The following is a 26,492-nucleotide window of genomic DNA, read 5'->3' on the forward strand; positions in this document are numbered from 1 at the left end:
TAACACCCTTTGAAACTCATCTTTAGTCTGCTGCTTGACTTTACAAACATTTGCAACATGGACATTTTAACCTCATCATTTATCGTTGCAGCGTTAATCCCTCAGATCTATCTTTAAACACAGGAACAAGGTGCTAATCAAATCTGTACGATCAAGTTGTGTCCAGCTGAATGCTTTAATGAGATCTAGAGTTTCATGTGTGAATGAACATTGTCAACATTTTTGGTACCCAGCATAAACAGCAGACTTCGTAAAGATCTTTGTAAAGTTGTCATATTTTCATAGAGACCTTCTTAACCCATTGGCAACTGTACTCTTGGAATGGCTGCATTACTCTTCAGCTTTGTGGTTTTAGTAGCAAAATGCAAGCTTTTACTAGGAAACGTTTCCTGAACTTTTTTCTTAAGTCTTTTTATTGACATTTTTTTAAAATCTGCATATAATTACCTAAAAAAATATTTACGCCATTTTGAAAAAGAGCCATCTAATCCTGTTTATACAATCACGATTTATAGTTTTACAAATTTTATACTTTACAGATTATTTCTAATAAGATGTAAATCAAAGGTATTTATACAAATCTAAATAATTGTTTTATAAACCAAAATCAAATTTCATTAAAAACTTATTTTTAATATTTGGAATTTTTTTACTCACATGTAATTAAAACTTTATGGTTGTTATAAAAAAAAAACTGCTTCATCTTCACTTTCATTACTCTTCATGTACATCCAAAAATAATGAGCCTATTTCATCCTCATCACAAACAAAAAAACAAAACATTACAATACAAACATATATTACTCAAACCAATAGCCCGACTTGCGTTTAAACTGCGTAGTTTCACGAACTGTAACAGCCGGTGCACAGACAGCTGGTACCACAGCCAGAGAACAGCAGATGGAAGCAAAACGCCATTTACTAATTTTATGTTTATGTGTTAATATGAAATAAACATACTGAAATAACACATTGTTTAAAACTTGCTCGGCAATCAGGACTGAGTATACTTCTATTTCAGCAGGATTGGGTCAAAACTCCAGGAACTCATCAGATAACTTGTGAAATTGTATTGTGTCAATTCTTTTTGCTTTGAATATTTAGTAATGGCTAAGAGTAGTCCACTTTCTTCCTTGCCATGAAGATTTGTGAGGGAACACTGACCCATTCTAGTACAGAATATAATTTGACAGACCTAATAATTCATCAGTGTGGTAGTTACTCGAATTCGACATTGTGTAAAGAAACAGAGCTCGTAAAACGCTACAAATACCTGGAAGTTGTTTTTGACTCTCGCTTAAAATGGTCTGAGCACGTTGATTATGTCCTTAACAAAATTAGAAAGTATATTTATGTATTTAGGAAACTAAGTGAAATTTTAGACGGAAACGAGATAAAATTAGCGTATTATGCTTACGTCCAGTCACTTCTTTCCTTCGGTAACATCGCGTGGGGCGGTGCGTGTAAAACGCTTCTTGAACCTTTTTTCATTACGCAAAAGAGTATACTAAAGGCAGGGTTGAGGAAAAATGTGCGTTATCCAACTGAGTCTCTCTTTCAGGAATCCTCCATACTTTCACTATGACAGTTATATATAAAAAAATTTACTAATTTACATCCTAAAAAAATGCTAATACAATATTACCAGAAATGTTGCACTCTTACCAAACAAGATATTCAGAACATGTTGGTATTCATGTAATTAGATTAGATAAATCCTTTTCAAAAACTAATTCTAAATATAATGTCACAGAACTATTGTTACAAATTGGAGTCCAAGGATCCGAGACTTTCATTCACTCAGACTGGGGGCCAACCTGACATTGACCCCTCCTCATCCCCCCCGGTGCTCGTCATATCACGGTCTTGTGTATGTGGTCTTAATTCTACAGATGGTTTTGTCTAATACAACAGTATTATCTCTTATCTCCTTCATCACACAACTACATTTCTACATTTTATGCATTAAAACCTTATAACATAAACTTTTTAGTACGACTCTAGCCTACGCACAGGCTGCTTGCCCATGTAGGCTAATTTCCATTGTAGAATATATGTTAATATGTAATATATAGTTTACTTAAATTATATAAATAATATTTATCCAACTACTGTACTTAAAATTAAATTGTTTTATTTTATTGCCACTTAGTAAGTATAGTAAAAGGGTAATTTACTATTTATCAAATGTAAATAAATATAATATCTTGGTGTATATGTTTTTGGAAATAAAAAAATGTTTCTATTCTATTCTATTTCCATACCATTTCATCACTTATTGTATATTTAAGTACTTTTAAACTTTAAATGCCAAGAAAACCAATCACTCTACTTGTTTTACAATCATTAGAGGCATTTTTAATTCTCACAAATATAAACATTTTTAATCAGTTTCTTAAACTTTTTGGTAAGTTCTATTTACTTTTTATAAAGTCACAGGTTACTTTGAACAATATTTTGTTGTTCTTCGTCAATCATTGGCACAACACGTATTGTAGGACAGATTTGTTGTAATGACCTGATTGTCATGGGCTGTAGAGCATAGGGCGGTGAACATCTTGGTGGCTGACTCCAGCAGCAGCAACAACTGGAAATGAAGTTTGTACAACGATCGTCCAACGTCCAGCACTGACTCCTTGTTTCCCACTGCTTTCAGGGAGTCCAAACACTGGAAAACCATATGTACAAATATAACCATTGGTTCAGAACAATGTTAATTTTTTTACATGCAATTTTTGGTATTTAAAACAAATTTATATTCATTATTACCCCAGCAGCATGATCCTTCCTGTCCAAGAAAGTGTCCAAGTGCTCCTTGAGTTCAAGCATGCCGAAGCGAAGGGACTCTGCCAGTCTGGGACCTGCAACTCTTTCTGGACTGAACCAGACAAGAGGTGGGTCTCCATGGAGAGCCAATGTGTCGGTCAGTGAAGCCAATTGCTGGGTCAGTTGATCTGCAGACACTCCACTTTCCGACAGGTAGTGACATGCCTCTCGTGTCAGACATACACTTTTCCGCAATACATCCTGCAATGTCGTTAGTTTTAAATTTTACTGACGGAATTTGTGCACAAATTAAGGCTTATATCTTATTTTAACTAACTGGACAAATCTTAAATGTCTGCAGATGGATACAAAAAATAACAGTCAAACATACAGAAAAGTAATAAAATTCAGATTTACTTTAGAATCAAGTGGAATAAAGTAAACCTAAGGAATAGAATAAGTAAAGGAATAAGGCTTGAATGGCTTAAGACCATTACTAGCTGACAGTTTCTGTTCAACTTTCCTGCCACTATCTCCATAGTTAGCTAAAATTTACATTCAGCTAGAAATAAACAAATATATTTTTGAAACAGAAATATATTTTAGTTTTGATGATTTTAACATCGCTTATTGTTTTTCAACTTTTTTAAAAGTTTCAATACTATTAATATTATTTAATCGTATCAATTTGAACTAACAGTAAAGTTTGTAAGAATGACTAAAGAGGAAGGAAGATGATTAAAGTAAAAATGTGTATGTAGAGATGAAAGTTTGCAGATCAAATGTGAGGTATGTATGGCGAGAGGTTCTATATGCCAATTTGAAACTTCAAAGATTGTTGACAATGAGAAATACAATTTTGTAGACATGTTAGCTAGACAAACAAACAAAACATTTTTTTCTTGGTCTTTATTAATAAATGGTATTATGTTCAAGTAAAAATCTTTAGCTAATGTTGAACTATCTATGATAGCATTTTTACTCTTTATTGATTTAAAAATGGAATTAATGACACAATGCTAATTTCAACAGATTTATAAACACACCAGATCAGTACACCTTTACCTAATTAACTCTCAATAGCAATGTTTGTTCTATAATTTGAAAAATGTTGTTTTCTAATAGCTGGTTTTGCGTTATCTGTTGTTATTTTCTCCTTAATTTTCATAAGAATTTACTATACCTTAATCACCCTGTGAAGTAAATGGAACAGATTCAACGGTGAAGCTGGAACATGTGCCAGTAGCCCCTGAATGTGCTGTCGCCATGCTTCCTCCGTCTCATCTCTTGTGATTGGGCGGAATGATGACATGAGAGCTGACAGGTTTGGTGAAGCATTGCAGGGAGTGAGATCACCCAGATCTCCTGCACTTGACCCACTACAGGATCACCAAATAGATTTAAAGACTAATTAATTTTTCTGTCAAAATCTATGTAAGCATTTGATAGCTACCATGACATGATACTGATTAAGATAAATTATAATTTTTATGTAAAATTAGTAGGTTGGATAAGGTCATATTTTGGAGACAGGTTCCACATTACCAAATTTGAGGGTGAGACGTTAGTCCAACTTGCCAAGCAGAGCAGTGTTCTTCGAGGCCATTGCTTAAGATCCATTTTGTTCAACTTGTTCACGGCACATTTGTTAGTTGTTTGAATCATTTTACAGCACATCTGTATGCTGATAATTCACAACTACATTAATCTTGTAAACGTATCTTTATGTGAGGAAACATTTGCCAGATTAACTCCAGAAATACCACCCAGTCTTGGGAACATTCTGGGATGGTCCCTTGTAAATGACCTGAAACTTAAGATAGGAAAGTGCTACATATGACCTTGACCTTTCTGTACATTCCACCACGTGGTGTGGAAACACTCTCAATGGTAATGGAGTGAGTGTAAAGCTTGGCCTTCTTGTGCTAGACAGTGGTCTAACCTCTACTGAACATGTTACATACATCTCAGATTGCTATGGAAGAGTTGAGGAGTCTGTACAGGTTCAGAAATCTGCCACTGGAGGCGGCAAAGTTTCACCTCATGCAGACACAAATAATTTCTGTAATCCAGTTTATTACAACATCATCTACAGTATGATTAAACAGAAAATTTAATAACTCCAAAAATCTGTTATTCGTTATGTCATTAACTTGGGTTGATTTGATCACATTACTGCTTTTCGAGATGCTGTTGGAATGTTGCCTTTAGAGACTGTGTGTATTGCTAACTTTCTGAATAGATCACAACATGTAGACCTTTAAAGAGCACCACCATTTTCATAAGAGATTCTAATTTGGAGGGGAGGAGCTTCTCCTCCTTCAGTACAATGAATTGTTGTACAGTGAATTCTTCTAAGATTTAAAAAGTTTTGGGTGCAGAGTATTAACTGATAAATGAGAGATAAACTGTTAACATTTTTTTTGAAAGATTAGATTAAGCGAATTAGTTTATTATATAACTGCCACAAGTTACTATTTAGTTTTTAATCATTTATTAAGTTTTTAAGTTATGGTTGTTATTGACGATTTTTTATCTTAATACTGTTTTATGGCTTAGTGGCTTTGAAAACAGTCTAAATCTAGGACTTCTTGTGAATAAAGCTATGTTGAGTGGACAGAAGTAGGACAACTTACGATGTGTCAGATCTAGTACCCGAGTCTCTACGTTCTCGAAGGTTGAGGGACAAGGGAGGATAGACACCACTTTCTGCTGCTGAGTTGCCACCACCCCCAAACTCTGGTGCTGCAGCCATCTCGTCCAGAGGTGATTCTGATCCCACTTCATCATCGGACGACTCTTCAGGACCTGCTCCAATCTGATAGAATATGATCAAAAGTCCATTATACATCCAAGTGTGTTTTAATGTTTACAAAATTATTTAAAAAAATGATTACAAAATGTATAACAGAGTGAGTAGTTGTAATTACCTTTCGACTACTAAGAACTGGCGTCTTCTCACTTAAACTTTCCTCCAGGTTACGCTGACTTGGCTCCCCCTCTCCTTCCCCTTCACTCAATGGACGACGTCTAACTCCCCAATTAAAGTTGTCTGTGCTTTCTCCCTGTAAAAACATTAAATATAACAAACCTCATTATGTATAAATGTTACCATTACAAGATTTTTGCTTCCAGTTTAGTTTCAGTTAAAAAATACAATTTTTATAATTTTCTTCTAATAAGACAACTAATTTTATGATACAGGTTTTTGTTCACTAGACTTGTAAAAAGATGAAGGATAGGATTCTTAGAAGGATGCATGTTGGAGAGGAAACAGAAGAGGAACAAATACAAATACAGAAGAGGTAAAAGTGTTGGTGAAACACTGCAATTCAGCAGTTTATAGGGATGACTTTACTCAAAGAGTTTTAAAATTTTACCAATAATAAACAATAAACAAAATGTATATATTTTTAATGTCGTACCTCCACACTTTCACTCTCGTACTCAAGGAAGTCAAAGTCCTTGAAGACCCCGAAGTGGTCCGGGTTCTGAGATCCGGCGGAAAGGTCGGGTCCGGACACCTCCTCTGTGCTGCTGGCCATGCTGGACTGTCGCTCCATCAGGTCGGAGCTCTGGCTGAAGATTACCTGTAGGACAATACAACAAGCAATGCAATTATATGAGTAAACACTATTGTTCTATTGTTAAAGATTCTTGTTACTAAAAATCTTGTAAATTTAAAATTTATGTAATTAAAGGGATTTTGGTACACTTTTTTGCACTTAAAACTGTAACTGAGTAACACATTTTTGGCCAGTTTATATTATAAACTTACACCAAATAACTATATTGAAATGGTTATAACATATTTACAAATATTACGACTGCTAAATATAAAAAATTCATGAATCTCAGAAATGGAAACAACTGTTTATTAACATACATCAATTTCAAACTTGTATGAATGTACACATTTATTAGTCTAGTGATTTTAAAGAAAAAAATAAAAGTGTTACACTAAATGTTATGATTTTTAGTTCTTTATGACCTTTTCAGTAAAGTACTTAATCCTATTTTTCTATATCTAAATAGATGGTAAAAGTTATATCAAATGACAATATTGTTTTTGATGTGGTAAACTATGATGCTTTATAATGCATTTCTAGCTAATATTACACTATCAAAAGTAGTAAACAAAGTTTACAACACATTATGAAAGCATGTGAACAAATTTACCAATTACAGATTTACTTATAATAATTGTTATATATGAGCCAAATCTTTCTGCTTACTATGAACTTGTGGACAGTATAATTGCACTTTGTGTCCAACAGTAACATAAATACAAAAGGCTTAAGAGGGAATCGACCTATCCTTAAAAAATTTATATGATACATGTTAAACAGCTATGTCTTATGAAGTGTAAAATATGTTATATCTCACATGATCATTCCTCCTAAGTGAGTTCAGACTTATCTTTCAAGATGCAAACACCAATGTGTGAATGCAAATGTTTTCTACAACTGAACATCAGCATCCAAAAGTACAACCACACGATAAACTCAAAACCCTCCCTGTCTTGGACAGGGAAATAATTATAGGCAACAGAGTTTTGAACAGTTATATAATAAGAATCTTCTGTGATCAGTAAGTGTTACATAAACACCAATATTGACATATACATGGAGAATAGTACAATGCGTCAAAAATACAGAGATTGTAACTAAAATTGTTGTGACATAAATTCTTTTTCTGTATAATAGGGTCTGTCCTATAGCCAAGTAGTCAAGGTTTTCTTCAAATTCCTGGCTGCCGCGTTTCTTATGTTGTATGGGAGTTTTTTGAAAAAGAGTACTTCCTTGTAGGATGGTTTCTTTTCATACAGGGTGAACTGATGTATCAAGAGGGCAAAATTGGAGGTGTGTCTTGTGTGATGTTGATGCAGGTCTTCATTTCTTGTTTGAGGGTTGGAGACCACATGGAGGAATGCCTCACGTATGTAGAGTGATGTCACAGTGAGAATTTTCAGTTGCTTATAAATTTAAAGACAGCTTTCTTGCACTCTGATCTCTGCCAGGCATCTTATTGCCCTATTTGATGTATGAGGGCTTTCTCCAAGTTAGCATTGGAGGTTCCTCCCCATACCACTATACCATACATAAGGTGGCTTTCAACGAGGGAGTAGTAAGCAGTTTTAGCTGCATGCAGGTCACTTATATGCATTATTCTTCTAATGACATAGATTCCAGAACAGAGTTTATTACATAGGGTTTTTATGTATTACTGCCATGAAAGCTTTTCATCTAAAGTGATGCCTAGGTATTTTGGTGCTGGGTTCAGCTTGTATGCCTGACAGAGTTAGGTTTACATCTTTGTTCCTGGTGGTGTAGTTTATTTGCACAATTTCTGTTTTTGCAGTATATTTTGGTTCTAGTGAAGGCTGTGTAGTTTTAGTGTGTCTATTGATTTGTCAGATATGGTAATAACTGTATCGTCTGCGTACATGGTAGTTTGGCAAAAATTTCCTAGTTGGTCTGGGAGGTCATTTGTGAGCAGAAGGAACAATACTGGGCCAAGAACTGAGTCTTGTGGCACTCCTCTTCTTAGAGGGTCTCTTTCAGAGTGTACTCTGTATTTTGTGCCTTTTTGAGCATCTATTATTTCTACAAGCTGTTGTCTGTTGTTTAAGTAGCTATAGAACCATTGTGCTGTTTTCTCCTTAATGCCTATTGCTTGTAGCTTTTGGAGAAGCTGGTTCTGGTTAAGGCAGTCAAATGCCTTGCTGAAGTCAAGAAATAGACTGGTGACTAGACAGCCTTCTTCTAGTTGGTCGATGATGTGTTCAGTCGATTAGGGCAGTTGTAGTAGATCTGACTTTGAGAAAGCTGTGTTGTTGGCTTGTTATCAGTTCATTTTGTTCCAGATGACAAATGAGTCTTTGAAGGACTAAAATATTTTTGAAAATGTGGGTATTAGGGAAATCTGTCTGTAGCTGATTGTGTCTCTGGTAGGATCTTTCTTGTATTTTGGGTATACTTTTGCTGTTTTTGCTGTGATGGGAAAATACCTTGTTAGAGTGACTTGTTTATGAGGCCTATCAGTGGGTGGGTAAGTTTGTTTTTACATAGTTTTGCTAGTTTTCCTGATATTTCATCAGTTCTGGATGATTTTTTTGGTTTTAAAGAGTCTATAGCTTTCTGTATTTCAGCTTCTGTGGTATATTGAAAGTGCAGCTCATGGTCATGTGTGTGTGGTGTTCGTGTAGTGTTGTTCATATTGGTTCTGACATTATTGACCTCTAGCATTTTTCAGCTGCAGCAGCAAAAAAATTATTGAAGTGGTTGACTATTTCTTGGGCGCCTTCTAATGTTTCCTGTTCTACATGGAGCTTCCATTGGTTTTCGGACCTGGGTTTCTCCTTCCTTTCATTGTTTATGATATTCCATAATGTCTTAGACTTATTGTCAGAGTCACCATAAAAGACAAAATTATTCATCTATTAAAAGAAGACTTAAATTTTCTTATTCTAATCTAGAAAGCTGAGGGACAAATTGTTATTTGTGATAGTAGTTAACATAAGAACTGGTAAGACTGTATTATGGTCAAACTTCACTAAAAACAGCAACTTTCTATATTGCAATAAAGCTTTTTGATGGAAGTAATGTTGTCACTGGATAGTAAATAAACAATCTTTTAATTAATATTAAGTTCAATATTCATATGTGATACTTTCATATGACAATATTGAAACACCATGGTTATGTATTCACAACATCGCTTTTGTTTGATTCCACACCCTTTGTGAATAGGTTATGGTGTTTTATCATGGAATTAAAAAATGTTTCAAATAGAAAAATTGAATATTGCTTTTAACTTTTGAAATGTTATTTATTTTATCTCACCTTATTCATCATACTACTTTTCATCATGGCATGGAGAAACAAGTTCTCATTGGTTGTGGAGACATCTTTAAGCAAACACAACTGGTAATCATGTCCATTGATAAATCGATTGCCTCCCTGACCTCACCAATCTCACCTTGTTCATCATACTACTTTTCATCATGGCATGGAGAAACAAGATCTCATTGGTTATGGAGACGTCTTTTTGCAAACACAACCGGTAATCACGTCCGTTGATAAATCAATTGCCTCCCTGACATCACCAATCTCACCTTTCTTATCATACATTTCATGTGCTCAAGACCTGTTGATATTTATCAATAACAATTTATTACAATCTATTAATAACAAATTATGGCTCTTGATAAAATCTAAGATTTGTGGAAGTAATTCCTTTCTTATCATACATTTCATGTGCTCAAGACCTGTTAATATTTATAAATAACAATTTATTACAATCTATTAATAACAAATTATGGCTCTTGATAAAATCTAAGATTTGTGGAAGTAATTAACTGAATAATTTACCAACATGTTTGCAAAACATATAAAGTAAAATAACCAAACAATACTAGACATCAATGTGAACTTTAAAACGTAATCATAGCATTTATATTTATAAAGTAAATAGACAAATTATGTGTTGTTGGAGTGTTCTTATATTATGATGTATGCAAACCACCTGTCAAATCAATATTGCCAAAAAGCTTAAAATTTCTGGCTATGCAAATGTTGAATTATGTAATGATGGTTGGGTAATCTTAAGGATAAATAGGTTCTGTTTCAATTGGAACTTATATAAAAGATTCAAACTGAACAAATGGCTTTATTACTATTTCAAGCTACATTACTCGCAATTCTAAAAATTTCTTATATATGTTTAATTTTGGAAGGGATGGAAAAAACAAAATCTAAAGAAATTACAACCATTAATAATAGTTTGTATTTCTACTCTAGCAGAGATGCAAGCTTAAATACAAGAACAATAACAAGCGAAGGGTACAAAATTGTCATACCTATCTCACAAGAATAAAATTGATAAAAATGAAAATCACAAGGGTTTATATCTACCGCATTCAGTTTGTACATACTCTTTTTGGTAGGGGGTCGTTTTGAAGATTTCCTTTGTATTTGCTTGTGACAGAAAAAAACACACTGAGACATGCAGCACAACATCGAAGAAAACATGCAACATGGCATTAAATAAATTGAAAAAAATCAATTAATCTAAAAATAGCAACTTATGGTGTAAATACAAGCATAAGGAATAATCAATAAAGAGATATTGGAATGATTTTATGGTTAAGTAACAATACTCTACTGGTTATTAATATTTGAAATCACAAAACCCCTCATTTTCAGTGAAACCATAATACTATATCAATGAAGATCGTATAGTTTAAAAAAGTATACAATTTTATAAATAATGTACATTCCTTTGGAGAATTTGATTATGTTCTATGAAATATTCCAGCTTTAAAAATAAATGATTGAAAGTTAATTTGATATACGACAGAGAGCAACAGTGTAGTAACAAAGATGTGGCACAAAACACACAGCAGCGTGAAGTGTCAGTGGTAAACTATGAAGCAGTATATTTCAGCTGTCTTTACCTTTGCCAGAGATGTTATTAACCCATCCTAGCAGCACCAATACATCCATTGTCTAGTCATATCTCTTTATATAGAAATTAAATACAATTATTAACAAACTTGCTTTTTGATAGTTTGATGAACTCGACTTGAAAGAAATAAATCATTCAATTATTTCAACACAATTAATGATTTTGTTAGGTGATAATAAATGGAAAATATGTATCTGAGAATAAATATAACATAAAGATGTGACTTCAGTAACAATTCAAATTAAAGAAACTATTTAAAATTTTGCCATCATTTATTACTACTTAAATGTCTTGGCACAATTCAATTAGCCCTTTAAATTAATTTTTATTTCACTATTTGGATAGATTAAATTTAAAATGATCCCCTTATTGTATTTACTGTGCTACATTTTTATATTAAATATATACAAGTAGTTTGTAAAATGATTGATGATGTGAGTTGCATTGCTTACAAATTTACATCAGGAAGTTATAGAGGGGGGTATAAACAAGGCCACCAGGTTCAGTTCTACAATGAAATCAAATCAGGGAACAACATTTCACTTTACAGTTAAGACCTTGGTAATATAATAAAAGTGATAAATATGATTTATAAACATGAAAAGACATTAGAGTAACTTTTGATATTAATAAAACTTATATAAGAACCACAAGATAATGTTGATTTCTAAATAACGACAGTCACGGAGTTCGTTTTCCTTATAAGTGTGAATTTATTCAGAAAGTGCATGTTACCATATATTATTATTATTATTACTGAGCATAATTATTTTATAATTCAGTAATTAGGCAAAATGTTATTAGGAACTCTAATAGCCCAGCAGTTAAGGGGCAAAAAATAATAGTTGATTTTTTCAATCAAATGTTAACCATATTTTTTAAAATTGTGTATGACATACAAAACTGAATATGAAATAATTGATGAATTCTGAGAGCTCTATGGAAGAAATAAACTTTTAATTAATGTTAAAGAAACATTGGTTGCAGAACACACAAGCCTAAATTTTACGATATTAAAATCTTTATTTGGAAACAATTGTTAGGAAGCCATAATACCTGTATACCTTACAATAGAGAGCTTCTGAATAATTTATGATATTAAGTTTATGGTTTTAAAACAAATTGTAGTCATAACAATAAATCTAATTAAATAATATTTACAGTCTGAGAGGTAGATGTGATGACATAAAATGTACAAATACAAAAATATGTTTTTATAACTTACACCAAAAAATAAAATAGTTGAGATTTACAAAAATAAAACAGCTAAACCCAAATGCATTATAACAATGGTTCTACTGATGAGTTCATTCAATTACATCTGACAACACCATTTATGAGGAGGAATATGTCAAATATTAATCAAACAGGCGTTTTATATGCAGGAAGAGAGCAGCAGATCCAACACTCTAAAAGGGTTTAGTACATACATTCTGATAGGACTGGGGTCAAACACTAGCAATGAAAAACAGAATGAGTTAAATATTTGTTTTGTACTTACCGAAGGGCTTTTAGGCAATCCAACACGTTGTCCGCAGGTTGTGAGCAGGTTGACCAACCCCTCTCGCACTCGTCCCTGTAATAACAAATAGTGGAATTAATATATTACATCGAAATCCTCAACAGCATCACACAAACATCTGTGCCAACAGAAAGGGCCAGCATTAGCTTTTTAAAGACAGAATTTAATCATTTCCTAACAGAAAGCAAGCAAATAGCATAAAAGTACTGCATTCAGTCTAACAAGTCTAACATTCAGTCTAACAAGTCGTGGCAATTTATTTTTTTATTCTGGCACGTGAACGGTAACATTGCTGTGCCAAAAACACAGACTGGTTTCTAGTAGTTGTCCTTATGACTCGTTCATTGCCATTACAATCACAAAAGACATTTTACAGTCAGATAGTGTTATTCTCAAATTGTATTAATGCATAAAAAAAATCATATTTAGTTGAAATACTTTCAGTTTTTAAATAAATTTATCTCAATAAAGATTTGATTACAAAAACAATTCTTTTAATATAATTTGGATAACCCTGAGCATCAAACGACCGCATTCCAGATAGTCACGTTCCTACAGTACTTTATACACAGGTTGATCTACCTCAAGGACTACAAAACCTTTTCAACCTTCCTTCCAATTCGGTTCACTTACAAAAGTGACTTTATTGAGACAATAGTAAAATCATGTTATAATGATTTTTCTGATGTTATTCATATTTTGCCATATTGAGTTACATATCAGCTTGTCTACTGTAATTTTTGCTCGTTCTTCACCAAGTTTTGTTCATACAAGACACCGCTTTTGAAATATGTAAAATGGACCAATAATTCAAACAGCTATTAAGTAGCATTAGAAAAAAATTCAGCTGTTGCAGTTCAGGGGCCGTCCAAAAATTACATCCCAGAGGAGGGAGCAGTGTTACACTTTAGATGCAGTGTTACGTAACTATTAAAGTCAACAACTTGAATACGTTCATATTTGTCTGGTTCCCCCCAAAGTAAGTATTATATTTCCCTCTTCCCCTGTAAAAGTAAGTGGAAAGAACTCTGGAACCATTCAAGAAGATAAACATTTGGAAAAAGTTGTGGGTAAACATTATCCCTTATCATAAAGTGAAACATATATAATTTATATAAATAATTTGGTAAAAAAGAATGACTCGACGGATTGTCATGTTAGGAGTGTCTGGCACGACAAGTTAGTACACGTCGAATCATCTGTAAGTGCATGTGCATTACAGTTGATGTAACAGTACAGTGAGTGCTCTGCCGAGAGATGGTGTAGTGCTTGTTTTACTACATTTTAACTAGATTTGAGTTAAAAATATATAAAAAGTACCAGGGAAAATCTGTTTCAATAATTTATTTTAAATTACAAAAATATACATACCAATAAAAAACAACAAACAGTTCAAAACTTGTTTTACAGTTTTGGAATGATAATTTGATATTAATAAATCACTGTTAACTCTGGAGTTTAAATTATCTCTATTACATTACAATTTTAGAATAACATATAAATTGGGAGAGGGGGGTGTTGGTGGCAGGGTTATGCAATTATTGGAGAGGGTTAGTGTTACTGTAACAAGGCTGTTACAAGTGGGGGTAGAGGGGCTCTAAAAAGTGTGATTTTAGCATTATGTAATTCAGGGACAGCCCATCAATCAGCTGTTCTGATTTCTACCCGTTAATGTTTTGATTATTTATATATTACATGAAATGTTTAATGTTGGTTGTAGACAAGACAAATAATTACGATTTTAGACTACTGAATATGTAGTAAACGGCATTTCTGCCAAAAGTACCCATGTTTCCATGTTTTAGTTTGTGTACGTTTTTAAATTTTCATGCATAACATCAGTTTTCTTTCGTATATTCCTACAATTCTATCCATTTTCAAAAACTAAATAATAGTAGCATTTGGCTATCCTTGATTTTCAAATTTCATAAAGAAATTATATTCAAACCATGGTCTCATCTAATTAATGCAACACATTAAAACTGTTGAGGTATATGCATTTTAAAATTGAAACAGTAATTTTTACGCAACACCCAAAAACAGGCTACCATTTGAAACTCTTGAAAAAAAGTGATGGCCACTAATAGGGTTGAAATTATATCTCTATATCCTCCATCTCCATAACTTACAAAATAAAATTCTGCAGCTATGTTCAATCAAGACCTTGATTTGTCGAAATTCACTGAAATAACATGCGATACACTAATTCATATTAATGGCTGTATTTTTGTCATTTCCAATGCAAACTAATTGTCTATTGCCAACTTTTCTTAAAAACAGAAACTAATCTGAGCATACAGACCTGACACATCCAGGGGCGTTTCCAGCCGGAGACGGAAGCACTGTCAGCTGGGGAGAGTGAGACGGAGCGACGAGGTGAGGCAGATGCTAAACTGCTCTTCTCTGTCCTACCACTGAGGTTCTTGCGTTCTATCAACGGAGTCTGAGAGAGGTCAAATGTGAAATCCATTGTGCGTCCTGTGCAGACAATCAGAGACAGTGCAGAGATAAATGCAATGTACGTTAGACAAATTCAAAATATGAATATACACACTATTAAGGAAACTGGACACAGAAGTTGAAACAGTTCTTGCCTTCTTTTTTATGTTTACATGATTTCAAGTTTAAATTGATTCTTATTGTGGAAACATGTAATGTAAGGTCATTATTCTTGCTATTCAATATAAAATACATAGTTACTGTAGGTTAATGATGCTATTGAGTAAATGTTCTAATGAAACATTGAATTTTCTTAACATATTCATTTTTGGGTAATTTTCTATGAACTAGCAAGAGTGTAATACATTTTGGGAAAGAGGTAGTAAGTTTTACCAATTTAACATCCTGATCCTCTTTCAATATATTGTTATTTTCCAATAATATTAACTCCAAAAGTTACAACTATCTTAAATTATAACAATTAGAGAAACTAGGAACCAGCTGACTTGACTAAACCTCCTGAGCCTGGATTATTGAGAACAGTGATAGGAACACAACTTCCAGTTTGGTATATATCACTTCTCATCATACTCTTCATGGAGTCCAATCTATAAATACAGACGCCAGTAACTGCTAACTGTGTGAATACGAGGCTATTCAGATAGTAAAGAACGTTTTGGAATTTAAAAAAACCAAGTACAAGAAAAACATTTTATTATATAAATGTGAAAGAGGGACTAACATACTACTTTTTTACATAATTACCATACAAATTCAGACACTTATCATAGCGGTGGTCAAACTTTGAAATTCCTGTGTCATAGAATTCTGCTGCCTGTGATCTCAGCCACTCAGTGATGCGTATAAAAAATGCCACTCAGCATGTTGTCAAAACGCTGTGTTGCTAGCCAGGTCTTCATTTTCGGGAACAAGTAAAAATCTATGACTATGGTAAGCATCTAAAACCGTAGAAGCTGTCCCAAATCCATTCTTTATGGTTCTGTAAGGATTTTTGTTACCCATCTTGCACAAAATTTGTGGTAACCTAGCTTCTGTGAAACAATTTCAAGTAATAAAATCGGTGAAACTTTTGGCAAACATAAAGAAAGTTCATTTATTATGAAACAGCGGTTCTCACGAATCTTTTCATCAACTTTAGCGACCAGATTGTCAGTTGCAATGATTGGACGTCCACTCTTCTCTTGATCATGAATGTTTGTTTTGCCATTTTAAAATTGAAGGCACGACTTCCTGACAGAACTTTCAGTTCATTACGTTGTTCCCGTACACTTCCACAGTTCCCAATGAATTTATATTGGTTTTAAGTTTTTTACCAACAAAAACGAATCGCAGATCACACTTCACAACTGGTGCACCAGGCAGCGCAGAGACATTCCTGCTGTCATGGCTGAATGCTGACTGAGGTGCTGAGCACGAGCACACCAATATATACGTGATTGGTGCACGTCTGGCAATGTCAGGTGGAAACGTTTCTTACTTTCTGAATAGGCCTTGTACATTCTTCTGGTCCAATTCCATGAGCAATATTAAATGGACTGAATAAATGGCTGTCAAATTAAAACACTGAAGACGTACATATAAAAAATATGGTAATGTTGTTAATAAATGTATACTATTACAAATATCACTACAATAATGGCAGGTACTATTGTAGTTCTAATACAACAATTTTATACTTGAAGTTTTAATAAATACTCAATTGCAATATGCAAATTAATTTTTAATTATTTAAAAGTGTTAAACAGCATTTTTAATTTTCATGTAAAAAATTGTGATTAAAGTTTTTCTCACATACCAGGCAGTTCTTTTTTAGAGAAAACCTCTGTGTCAGAACTCCAAGAAGGATGAGGCTCCCAAGTGGAATGATGGGTAGGCAGGGGTGGAGCGACCAGAGAGGAGGACCTTGTCACCACCAGTTTCAATATTTTCAATGACTCTTTCCAATGCTGACCCTGGAGTAGAAAATACCATGAGCCTTAGAACACTTTTTAAGAAATATTAGTAGAATTAACTAATAATGTTAGTAGTTAAATAATAAGTACATACCTCGATGTACTTGGCAATGACACGCAGGAGGTCAGCATTGATGGGCTGTGCAGCTGCTGAGGCGAGGTCCACGTAATGCAGCATGCAGTGGATGATGCTGAGCACTGGAAGCTGAACCATGGCCGGCCCCTTCTCTAGAACCTGATGGGTACAATAGTAACATCATAGCAGGCAAATTCATTGTGTGATAAGTAGTTATTACATTTCCAAGAGAATAAGAAATATTGAGTTAGCCAGAAGTCGTTGAAAAATCGATCACATACAAAATGGCTATGTTAAAGACTGGAGAAGAACACAAGACAATAAGATTAAAAGCTACAACAGCGATGCACATTAATGTTTCAATATTGATTTAATATCATTGTGAAAGAGTACCACTACTGACTACACTATATTTTCACATTAAAATTTATGGAATATCGGTAGACACTTAATCTTAGAGATCCTTACAATGTACTGCCTATAATTTTACAATATGTACTGAAATAATTTGGAGTTAAACCAAACCAATAAAAATGGAATTTAATACACCTGAAATTGGGCTTTTCCAAGCTTTGATCCTGTAAACTGTTTCTCTACTTTATAAACTTCTGAGTGTTTTATGAATTTTCCTTGCATGCACTAATATAAAACTAAACAATGAGCCAGTTTCAAGTCAAATGCAAGTTTTGACCCAAACTGCTAATTTTCATGAATAACAGTACTTTTCTTATCAAACCCTATAAAACTTTGCAAGAAACACAAAATACAAACATATCCAAAATAATAAATTTCACCTTGTTAGAGTGTTTTGTAGTTTACAAAAAGTTTATTTGAGTACTGGGCTATGTTCTTAGCTCATTTATACTGTGGGCAAGAAAGTATTTTTAGCTAACCTATATTTCAAAAATGTTTACTTTTTGCAGTATAGCTGTGCACATCTTATATTTTCTAAAGATCCAAAAACAAATAAACCTCTATCTGCCTGTGGCTAACAAGATGGGTTGATAAACTATTCTGGGTATGTTCATTATATAAATTTGTTATTCATGATTTTACTACTTTAAAAAATTGTTTTTTCATAACCATAAGTATTTGGTATTTATCCATTCAACTAATAGATTTAGGCACATTTTAAAGCAATGTTTAAGCAACAAAACTCATATTATTCGCACCTGATCAAATTTGAAAAGTAAACTAATTTAATACTATACATGTAGACTTCCACAGAAATTATTCTCCGTACCTGGTGAAAATAAGGTTGAATGTCACACTATACCAAAATAATTTTAACTAGACAATTTTAATAAAAAATCTTCTTACTCAATGAAATGTTTCTCTTTGAGGAAATTAAAAAAATTTAAACTAAAAAAAAAACATTTTAAGTTAATTACAGCTTCAACAGTAACAATCATATTCCACAAAAATATCATTAACAAGTTTTAATTGATTAAAGTTAAAGTAAAGTAACCAATTCTGTAGAACTCAATTATAAAGTGTAAAGTGATTTCTAAAATGGTTAGGAAACATCTTGAAGTAATCACATTGGCAAAAGGATGTTGTAGGTCTAATTGGATTCAAAAAGGCTAATTCTAGGTAATCACTTGATTTCATAGCAGTTGTCTTGTCACTAAACTATTCCAGACGACTAGACTATCACTTTACCTCCACCAGGAATGCCAGCATGTTGAGACTGAGGTGGGAGTAACTGTCATACAGGTACTTGACCACACACTTTGTCCACTGGAAACTCTCTTTGCTGAAAGTCCTACGGCTGTAGAGGGTCATTACTGTCGCCAGATTCTCCAGCTTTTTGCTCTTCTCTGTGCTAACCTGCAATTATAAATTCGAGGTCACCATTGCACCAGATATCTAGGTATTTCATTTACAAAACCAAGACCAAACCTCATGTATTATAATATCAAAGGAAAAAAAGATAATTATGAGGAACGCAATGATGACTGAATTGTGTCACATAATTTAACCCTAAAATATCACATAAGGCAGGTGTCAGTAATACCTGGGCGATGTTCTCAGCACTCATGATACAAAGCTGATTGGCGTCTTCATAGTGCAGCAGCATGTAGGGCAGCAAGGCTACCACGTTCATGGGGAAGGCCAGGCTCTGTGTGGGGTCCACCACTGGCAAATCCAGAAGAGGGGTGAATTGGGAGAGCAGCGTCATCACTGGCTCATACGTGTTGGGGTTTGTGCAGCCCTACAATCACACAATTTCATTCTGATAGTGAATACTAGTGATTGTTTGAATTTAGTTTGTTTGATTAAACTTTAGAATTCTACAATATTTACAGGTTTTTTTTCTTTCTTTAAGCGCTATTTACAATGTATAGATAAAACTGTTGTCATAAATATATTCATGTTATTATTCCTTTTGAAATCAAAACCTTAAGTGTGGTCAGTACTTAAATTTCTATCAGATGCCTTAAATCTCCTCAAAGGACAACCAAAGTCTCTGATTAAAGGTAAAAGACTCAATACAAAGTTAATTAAATATAATATAAAATTAAATTGCTTATTTATTATAAAAGGTATACATTATATAGCAAACAGAAGTTGTTTATTTTGAAATTTAAAGGTGCATGCAACATCAACATCACATTAAAATTACAACTATTCACATACTATTAAATATACCGGTTACAGTAATCTTATGCCAGAAATTAGTTAACACTATGAAAAGGTTGTGCACTAAGAAGTGTTTGAGGCAATTTATAACACCTTAGGAGTTAAGACATTTTTAACTGAATTAATCTACTTAAACAGAACACCTGTATGCATATTGTATGCATACCTGTCTAGTAGTTATCTCTGATTCTTCTGACATACTTATGTATGTCTGGCTTGGCCTCTGATTTAGGCACATTTAGACATACAAAATATTGTTCATAAAATGTAAAAACATGTCAAAATCAACAGTTGACAATTTTAAAAAATTACCTGGCGTGACTCATAAAATTGTTGTTAAAAAAGGCTCTGTTTACATTTTTTATACAGCTAAATTACTACTCATACACTTTGATAATTACATTATACAGGGTGTACATAAAGTCCTGCACAGGTATAATATTTTCTGAACGATAACAGATAAATCAACAAGATTTGGTACATCAACACTACACCTAAAAATATACCAGTACAAAATGGCAGCTGTTCAAAGGTTTTATTTAAAAAACATGTTTACTTACCAAATGTTTTCAGAGTAAATGTTTGAATTGTTCACCTCCGGTTATTTGACAGTTGGAAAGACGCACATAAAAACTATTAACAGAATTTTGCAGGGCAACTTGAGGAATCGTCTGACATTCTTGAAGTATTCTTTGTCTCAGTTCATTTAAATTTTGAGGCTTTGTTTTGTAGACGTTGTCCTTAAGGTAACAAAATGGTCTAATGGATACAGATCTGGTGAACGCACTGGCCATTCTACAGTCCCCCGCCTTCCGATCCACTGTTGCCAAAAAAACAGTGTTTAAATAGGCTCTTACGTCGATGCCGTAGTGTGGGGATGCTCCGTCCTGTTGAAACCAGATATTCTGGAAATTTTCTCCAAACATGTTTCGAAGTGCAGGTTTAATTTCATTTTCCAGCAAACGTTGGTATGATATAGCATTTAAATTTCCTTCAATAAAGAAAGGACCTACCAGCTGGGTACCTATCACACCAAGCCAGACATTCACCTTTAGTGGATACTGCGTATGTGCCTCCTGCATCCAGTGAGGATTTTCGCTACTCCAGTAACGGCAATTGTGCTTGTTTACGCTTCCATTCAGCATAAATGAACACTCGTCTGAAAACACAATATTGTTTAAATCAATTTCGTTGCGATCTATTTTGGCCATCATAGTTTTACAAAATTCTATACGTCGATCAAAATCATCTTCGTTGAGTTCGTGCACCAAATGAACTTTATAAGGCTTAAAATTAGACCATTTCAGAATTTTTTTTAACAAACGTAACAGAGATGTCATGAGTTTGTGCTGCTGAGCGTAGGGACTCTTGCGGGTTCTCAGTAAATGACTGCAATACATCTAAAGAGTTGTCTTCGGTTGTCGCAGTAGCGGGCCTTCCTGACCTATGACGATCGGAAACACTTCCTGTTTCCATAAAGCGTTGAACAGTTCTCCCTACAGTTGTTCTAGAAATTGGCTGCCTCTCGTGAAAGTAGTCATTAAATAAATGGCATGCTTCCTCGTGTGATCGTCTGTTGTTTCCCCAACGAACCATCATAAGAAGTGTTATACGTTTACGTTCGTCAAGCGACATATTGTAGTTGAAGAACTGCAAGTAATACGACAAACTCATTTGTACTAAAGCGCACTGATAGAAAGGATGGACAGCACTACTAAAACAAGAAAACTAGAATAGCCTACTATGAATAGACTGGCTAATAGGCAAGTCCAAATTGCGACCCAAAGATAAGAGCTTTCTAATTGTTACTGTTATCAGGTTTTCCCCGTTATCAATATATTAGGACCAAATTTGTAACCCTTGAGGATAACTAATGTCATAATTCACTTCTGTACAACTGACAAGCATAATGTAGTATTTAGCTGCAGTATTCGTTTTGGTTGCAGTTTTGCTTTACTGGGGTTCTAATGGGTACTAATAAAATGTAACTAAGTAAAACCTTTGAACAGCCGCCATTTTGTACTGGATCAACCTTTTTGAGTACGGTTTGCGGCATTAAACTCTGCTAGGTAAGCCCTTTACAATGATGTGCATATTGACCTATACTCCTATTTAAGATTTCCTTCTGACTCCTTGCGGGACGTCCCCATGATATTACAGAAAACTGATAGTTCCTTCAAAAAGTATATTTTTAGGTGTAGTGTTAATGTACCAAATCTTGTTGATTTATCTGTTATCGTTCAGAAAATATTATACCTGTGCAGGACTTTATGTACACCCTCTATATTTTTCTTTAATATATAGTTAAATGCATTTACCTATACAAGGTTCACTGAATTATAGATGGTACTAAAAATCACTATATAAACGACTTAATTGGGCTGTAATAAAGTAGTTAAGAACTGTATCTAGATTTTTCTCTGTTAAAAGTAATGTGAATAAGCAGAACAATTATTTTATGAAAAGCTAAGAAAATTAATAGTAAATACCTTGAGTAAAAGTGCGTGGACTCCCGGAAAGCTGTTCCATCGCAGTTGAGCTTGTAATTTGTCCACCTTCAATAAGAATACAATCATTTTAATAAACTGAATTTCAACTGATATCCAAACAGAAATACAATTATGTTACATTATTTGCTATCTCATCTAATTAACATTATTATAGTGTACTATTAACAAGTTTAAAATAAAAATTTCAGTAAGTGAAATTTTACTATACTTCATGCAATGCCACAATACTGTTCCCTGCTTTTTTATTACCACATAACTGTTTAATATACATGTACCTGTAGACATAACACAAAGCTAGTAAATGTTTATTAACATATGTATATAGTTTCACCACTATACTTTTTGACATAGAAGAAATCTTCAATATTAACATTATGTTCACCTTGTCCCTAGCGTCAGGGCGGTCCAGAGGCAGTCGGTGCAGCACACGGCCGAGGAGCCGCAGGGCCAACAGAAACTCGTGCTCGTAGTCACTCTCCAGCAGCGACACTGACAACCAGAACAACTGGGCAAGTATCGTCATCTTGTCATCAGCACTGGCTGAATCTCCCAGGAGCTTGAGCGACTGTGCAGACCGCGAGCGGCACAGGTTCGTCGAGTACTTGTTGAGACTGCAGCCTGAGCGTGACTCCAGCTCGGACAACACCCGTCCTCGCAGTTCTATTTAACAGGAAAACCTCTTTCAGTTTGTTAGTTTTTTTTAAATCATGGAAAAATGATGCAGAAAGAACTCAGGTTTGAAAAATCCATTCTGATGTATTTTTATTTAACAAAAAGATTTGCATACTTTGAAGTTATGTTTATATTTTTATAAAAGTTATAATAATTTTCAATAATAAATTATTATTGAATTTTAATATGTTAGAGCTTTGGTGAGCAATGTAGAAATTGTCTAGAATAATCCTGACATGATATAATTATTATATATATAAAGTTGTTTAGTTACCTTTAGCGTCAATGTTGGAGGGTGAGCCGGTGGCTTTACGCATGCAGTAGGACACCGAGTAGCTGGTGCTGCGGGCATGGTTGAGGTGACTGCCCATAGGACACATGCCTGCCACGGCTGCTCCACCGCCTGGGGACCGCTTGCCGCCCGTAGCTCCACCTCCTGGCACTCCTGCCACTACTCCTTCTTTGTTGTTCAGGTTTGGTGTAGATTTGAAGATCTCCTTCATAAAATCCAAGGGTCGGAAGTCTGACTCCAGCGAATCCACAGCTGCTTCCAGTGTTAGAAGTAACTCAGTGACATATCCCTGAAAACAATTTGAAATCACTTAAAAACAGAAAAATAGCTTTAAATGTTTTCTTATGTCGCTGTAAGCATATGTCTAACAATTTTTTAACTAAATCACAAAAAATGTAAACTTGAGTTAAATATCATACAATATACACTAGTGTTACACTGAACAAAGTTATGAAATTCCAATTCATTGTGGTTAGCCTAGGATCGATTTTAATAATTAAAATATTATAGGTTATATCCAACCATCAATTCAATTCAACTTCATGTGGTCTTAATGGTTACCATGAACCATTTGTTAAGATGAATTTGGATTAAATTGACAATAGCATATAACCTATTAAATTTTTATTCATGAAATTTCAAACAACTGTATATTTAAATAAGAACAATATTAGATGCAGTGGACACTCGGTGTTTAAAAAGTTACTGCTGTATTTATAGTTAAAAGTAAATAAAATCAAATGTTTAAATAATACAGCTACTAAACACGAAATGAAATGAAAATACATAACAAAAATGTAATATAATTCACAGATATGTAGTACACAGATTAATAAATTAGACCAATAATGAGATTAATATTACATGAACTTTAACTAGAGATGTCAAAATTGATTGAAGAATGACTTTTCTTATTGTATAATTAACTAATGTCGTTCCTTACCTGCATGTCCTCGCCCTGCTCAGCAACAGTCTCGACAAGGCGTGAGAGCACGTCACTCAGCATGCGCGAGGTGATGGGGACACGTAAGGCTCGGAACAGCTGCAGGCTGCGACCTGCGTAGTGGCGCGAGGAACACGAGAGGCCCAGTTGCAGGGCGGTCTGAGCCCATCGCTCTGAGATGAGTGCATGTGGCAGTGAGTCCCGGAATATCCTCAGTACGTGCTGCAAGAACATATCCAGCTGCTCTACGCTACGGCAACTCCATACCTTGGCCGTTATATCTTCATAGCTCCACAGCACCTGATTTTGCCTGTGTACACAGCACCACATCACTGTTAGTTTAGATCACTTTCATTTAGTGTACAGAAATACAATTATAATGAACTTCGGCCACAGCCAGAATTAATAACAATTGAGATTCTCTAACATTTATAAAAACTCAACCTACCATCAGAAATCAAAAATCATCATTAAGTTTATTTTACAGGTGAGCACATATTTTATAGTATAGTTTTTTCCAATTACTAATTGTCTATACAGTGATAAATAATTATTTACAAACCAAAAAATCATACAATACTGTAATTAATGTAGCATACTTTTCACTATTGTGAAACAGTAAATACAATGTTACATAATGTATTGTGAAGGAATATACAGTAAGTTTGTATTTATAAATTGAATTGAATGTAGACTTTCAGAAGATATGTTTTTCTCAATCATGTTCAGACTACCAAAAATCTGACAGATGTTATAAGTAAAGTGGAAGAACTCATGAACAAGTGTTAACTACCACCTGCTGGTTAAAAGTTTTAGTAATAGCATACCTGTTATAACCCATTTACTCTGTACAATATATATAACAAAAATCAAATTTGCTAAATATGATCATATGTGCTGTTGTTTTAACAGCCTACAATGTTAACTGGTAAATGATATTAAACATAATATGATTTGAATGTTTACCAAATTACGTGTTTTAATTCCTTAGTGGTTTGGCTTAGTTGTATATGTACCTGACATCACCGAATGGTTACCAGTTGATTGTATCGCTGAGCAGCAATGAGATATTTTCTTTCAAAAAACAGACTCTTACCTTACTAATATTGTCAGGACAGGAATTGAGCAGAAACAAGTTGTAGATTTGTATTTTATCCCAATTGATAAAAAGTACATGAGTTGTTAACTTTATGTGTTCTAATAATAAATTAGAACACATAAAGGCAGCACACATAAATAGAACACATACATTAGAACTCTGAGGAAGGCAGTATATAGTATTCGTGAAATATAAAGATTCTATATAATACTACCAAGGCTTCATATAGGTGAGTTTCCAAATTTTATGTACAACTAGCAGGTACCCACAGTTTTGCACGCAATTTTTGAAATCCAAGTCCTCACTACTTAGTAAAAGCACTTATGATGTAATATGATGGACTCTTATGAAACTTTTCAAACGAAAGTAGGCATGTATCAGAGGTAGATATTATTTTAGTAATTATGGTTAAGAGGATCAGAGTTTAATCTAACTCTTATGTTAGTTTTGCATTATTTTTCCGTTACCACAGCTGAGTCTGCCTTGTTGCCTCGATCAAGAAAATATAAATACATAGGTCTAAGAAACCTACTTCAGTTAAAAAGCCTTTACTTCTAGCTCTTGTCATATACTTCTGGTTAAAATATTTCCAGTGCCATAGTAGTGTATGCCTTGTTATCTCAACGAAGAAATGATATATGAGGACTGGTAATAAACATACTTAGGACTGAGAACCCTACTTCAGTTCAAATGTGTCTACTTCCAGCCATTAAAATTCACTTACATGCCACACTGGTTTTGGACAGTGCCCTATTACCCCAATCGAAAAAAAAACTATATTCATATGTATAGTCCTCAGAAATCTACTTCAGTAAAAAAATGTCTACTTCGGCTCTTGTAAACTACTTTCGGTCTAAGCTATTTCCAGTACCATAGTTGAGTTTGTCTTGATATTACGATGAAGAAAATATACATACATACGTAGGACTGAGAACCCTATTATGGTCTAAAGGAAAATCCTATTTAACACCTATCTATTTCTGGAATAAGGAGGAAATTCTTATTAATTTCATACAACATTTCAAAATAATCATTAGTAAGGTTTTGCATAATTTTTCACATTGTCGTCTAGGAAGAATGGATTGTTG

General features: G+C 33.9%; 1 protein-coding gene across 4 annotated transcripts in view; it reads right to left on the reverse strand.

Moving 5' to 3' along the window:
- Positions 1-26,492, reverse strand: part of LOC124359151 (protein furry) — a 693,398-nt gene that overhangs the window by 2,517 nt on the left and 664,389 nt on the right. For 3 of the 4 annotated variants that reach the window (XM_046811657.1, XM_046811647.1, XM_046811664.1), the window contains 16 exons: positions 24,306-24,615; positions 23,345-23,651; positions 22,781-23,058; positions 22,378-22,443; positions 19,263-19,460; positions 18,908-19,075; positions 17,264-17,404; positions 17,013-17,169; positions 15,060-15,235; positions 12,737-12,811; positions 6,192-6,356; positions 5,697-5,831; positions 5,403-5,584; positions 3,950-4,145; positions 2,770-3,027; positions 2,519-2,668 (listed from right to left, as the gene is read on the reverse strand). In XM_046811657.1, coding sequence (XP_046667613.1) covers positions 2,519-2,668; positions 2,770-3,027; positions 3,950-4,145; positions 5,403-5,584; positions 5,697-5,831; positions 6,192-6,356; positions 12,737-12,811; positions 15,060-15,235; positions 17,013-17,169; positions 17,264-17,404; positions 18,908-19,075; positions 19,263-19,460; positions 22,378-22,443; positions 22,781-23,058; positions 23,345-23,651; positions 24,306-24,615 — 2,962 coding nt within the window. Of the gene's footprint in view, positions 1-2,518; positions 2,669-2,769; positions 3,028-3,949; positions 4,146-5,402; positions 5,585-5,696; positions 5,832-6,191; positions 6,357-10,702; positions 10,746-12,736; positions 12,812-15,059; positions 15,236-17,012; positions 17,170-17,263; positions 17,405-18,907; positions 19,076-19,262; positions 19,461-22,377; positions 22,444-22,780; positions 23,059-23,344; positions 23,652-24,305; positions 24,616-26,492 lie in introns of those variants that run through there. The other variant, XM_046811674.1, reaches the window with a different exon arrangement.

The sequence above is a fragment of the Homalodisca vitripennis genome, chromosome 1 (genome assembly GCF_021130785.1).
Source record: "Homalodisca vitripennis isolate AUS2020 chromosome 1, UT_GWSS_2.1, whole genome shotgun sequence".
NCBI classification, from domain to species: domain Eukaryota; kingdom Metazoa; phylum Arthropoda; class Insecta; order Hemiptera; family Cicadellidae; genus Homalodisca; species Homalodisca vitripennis.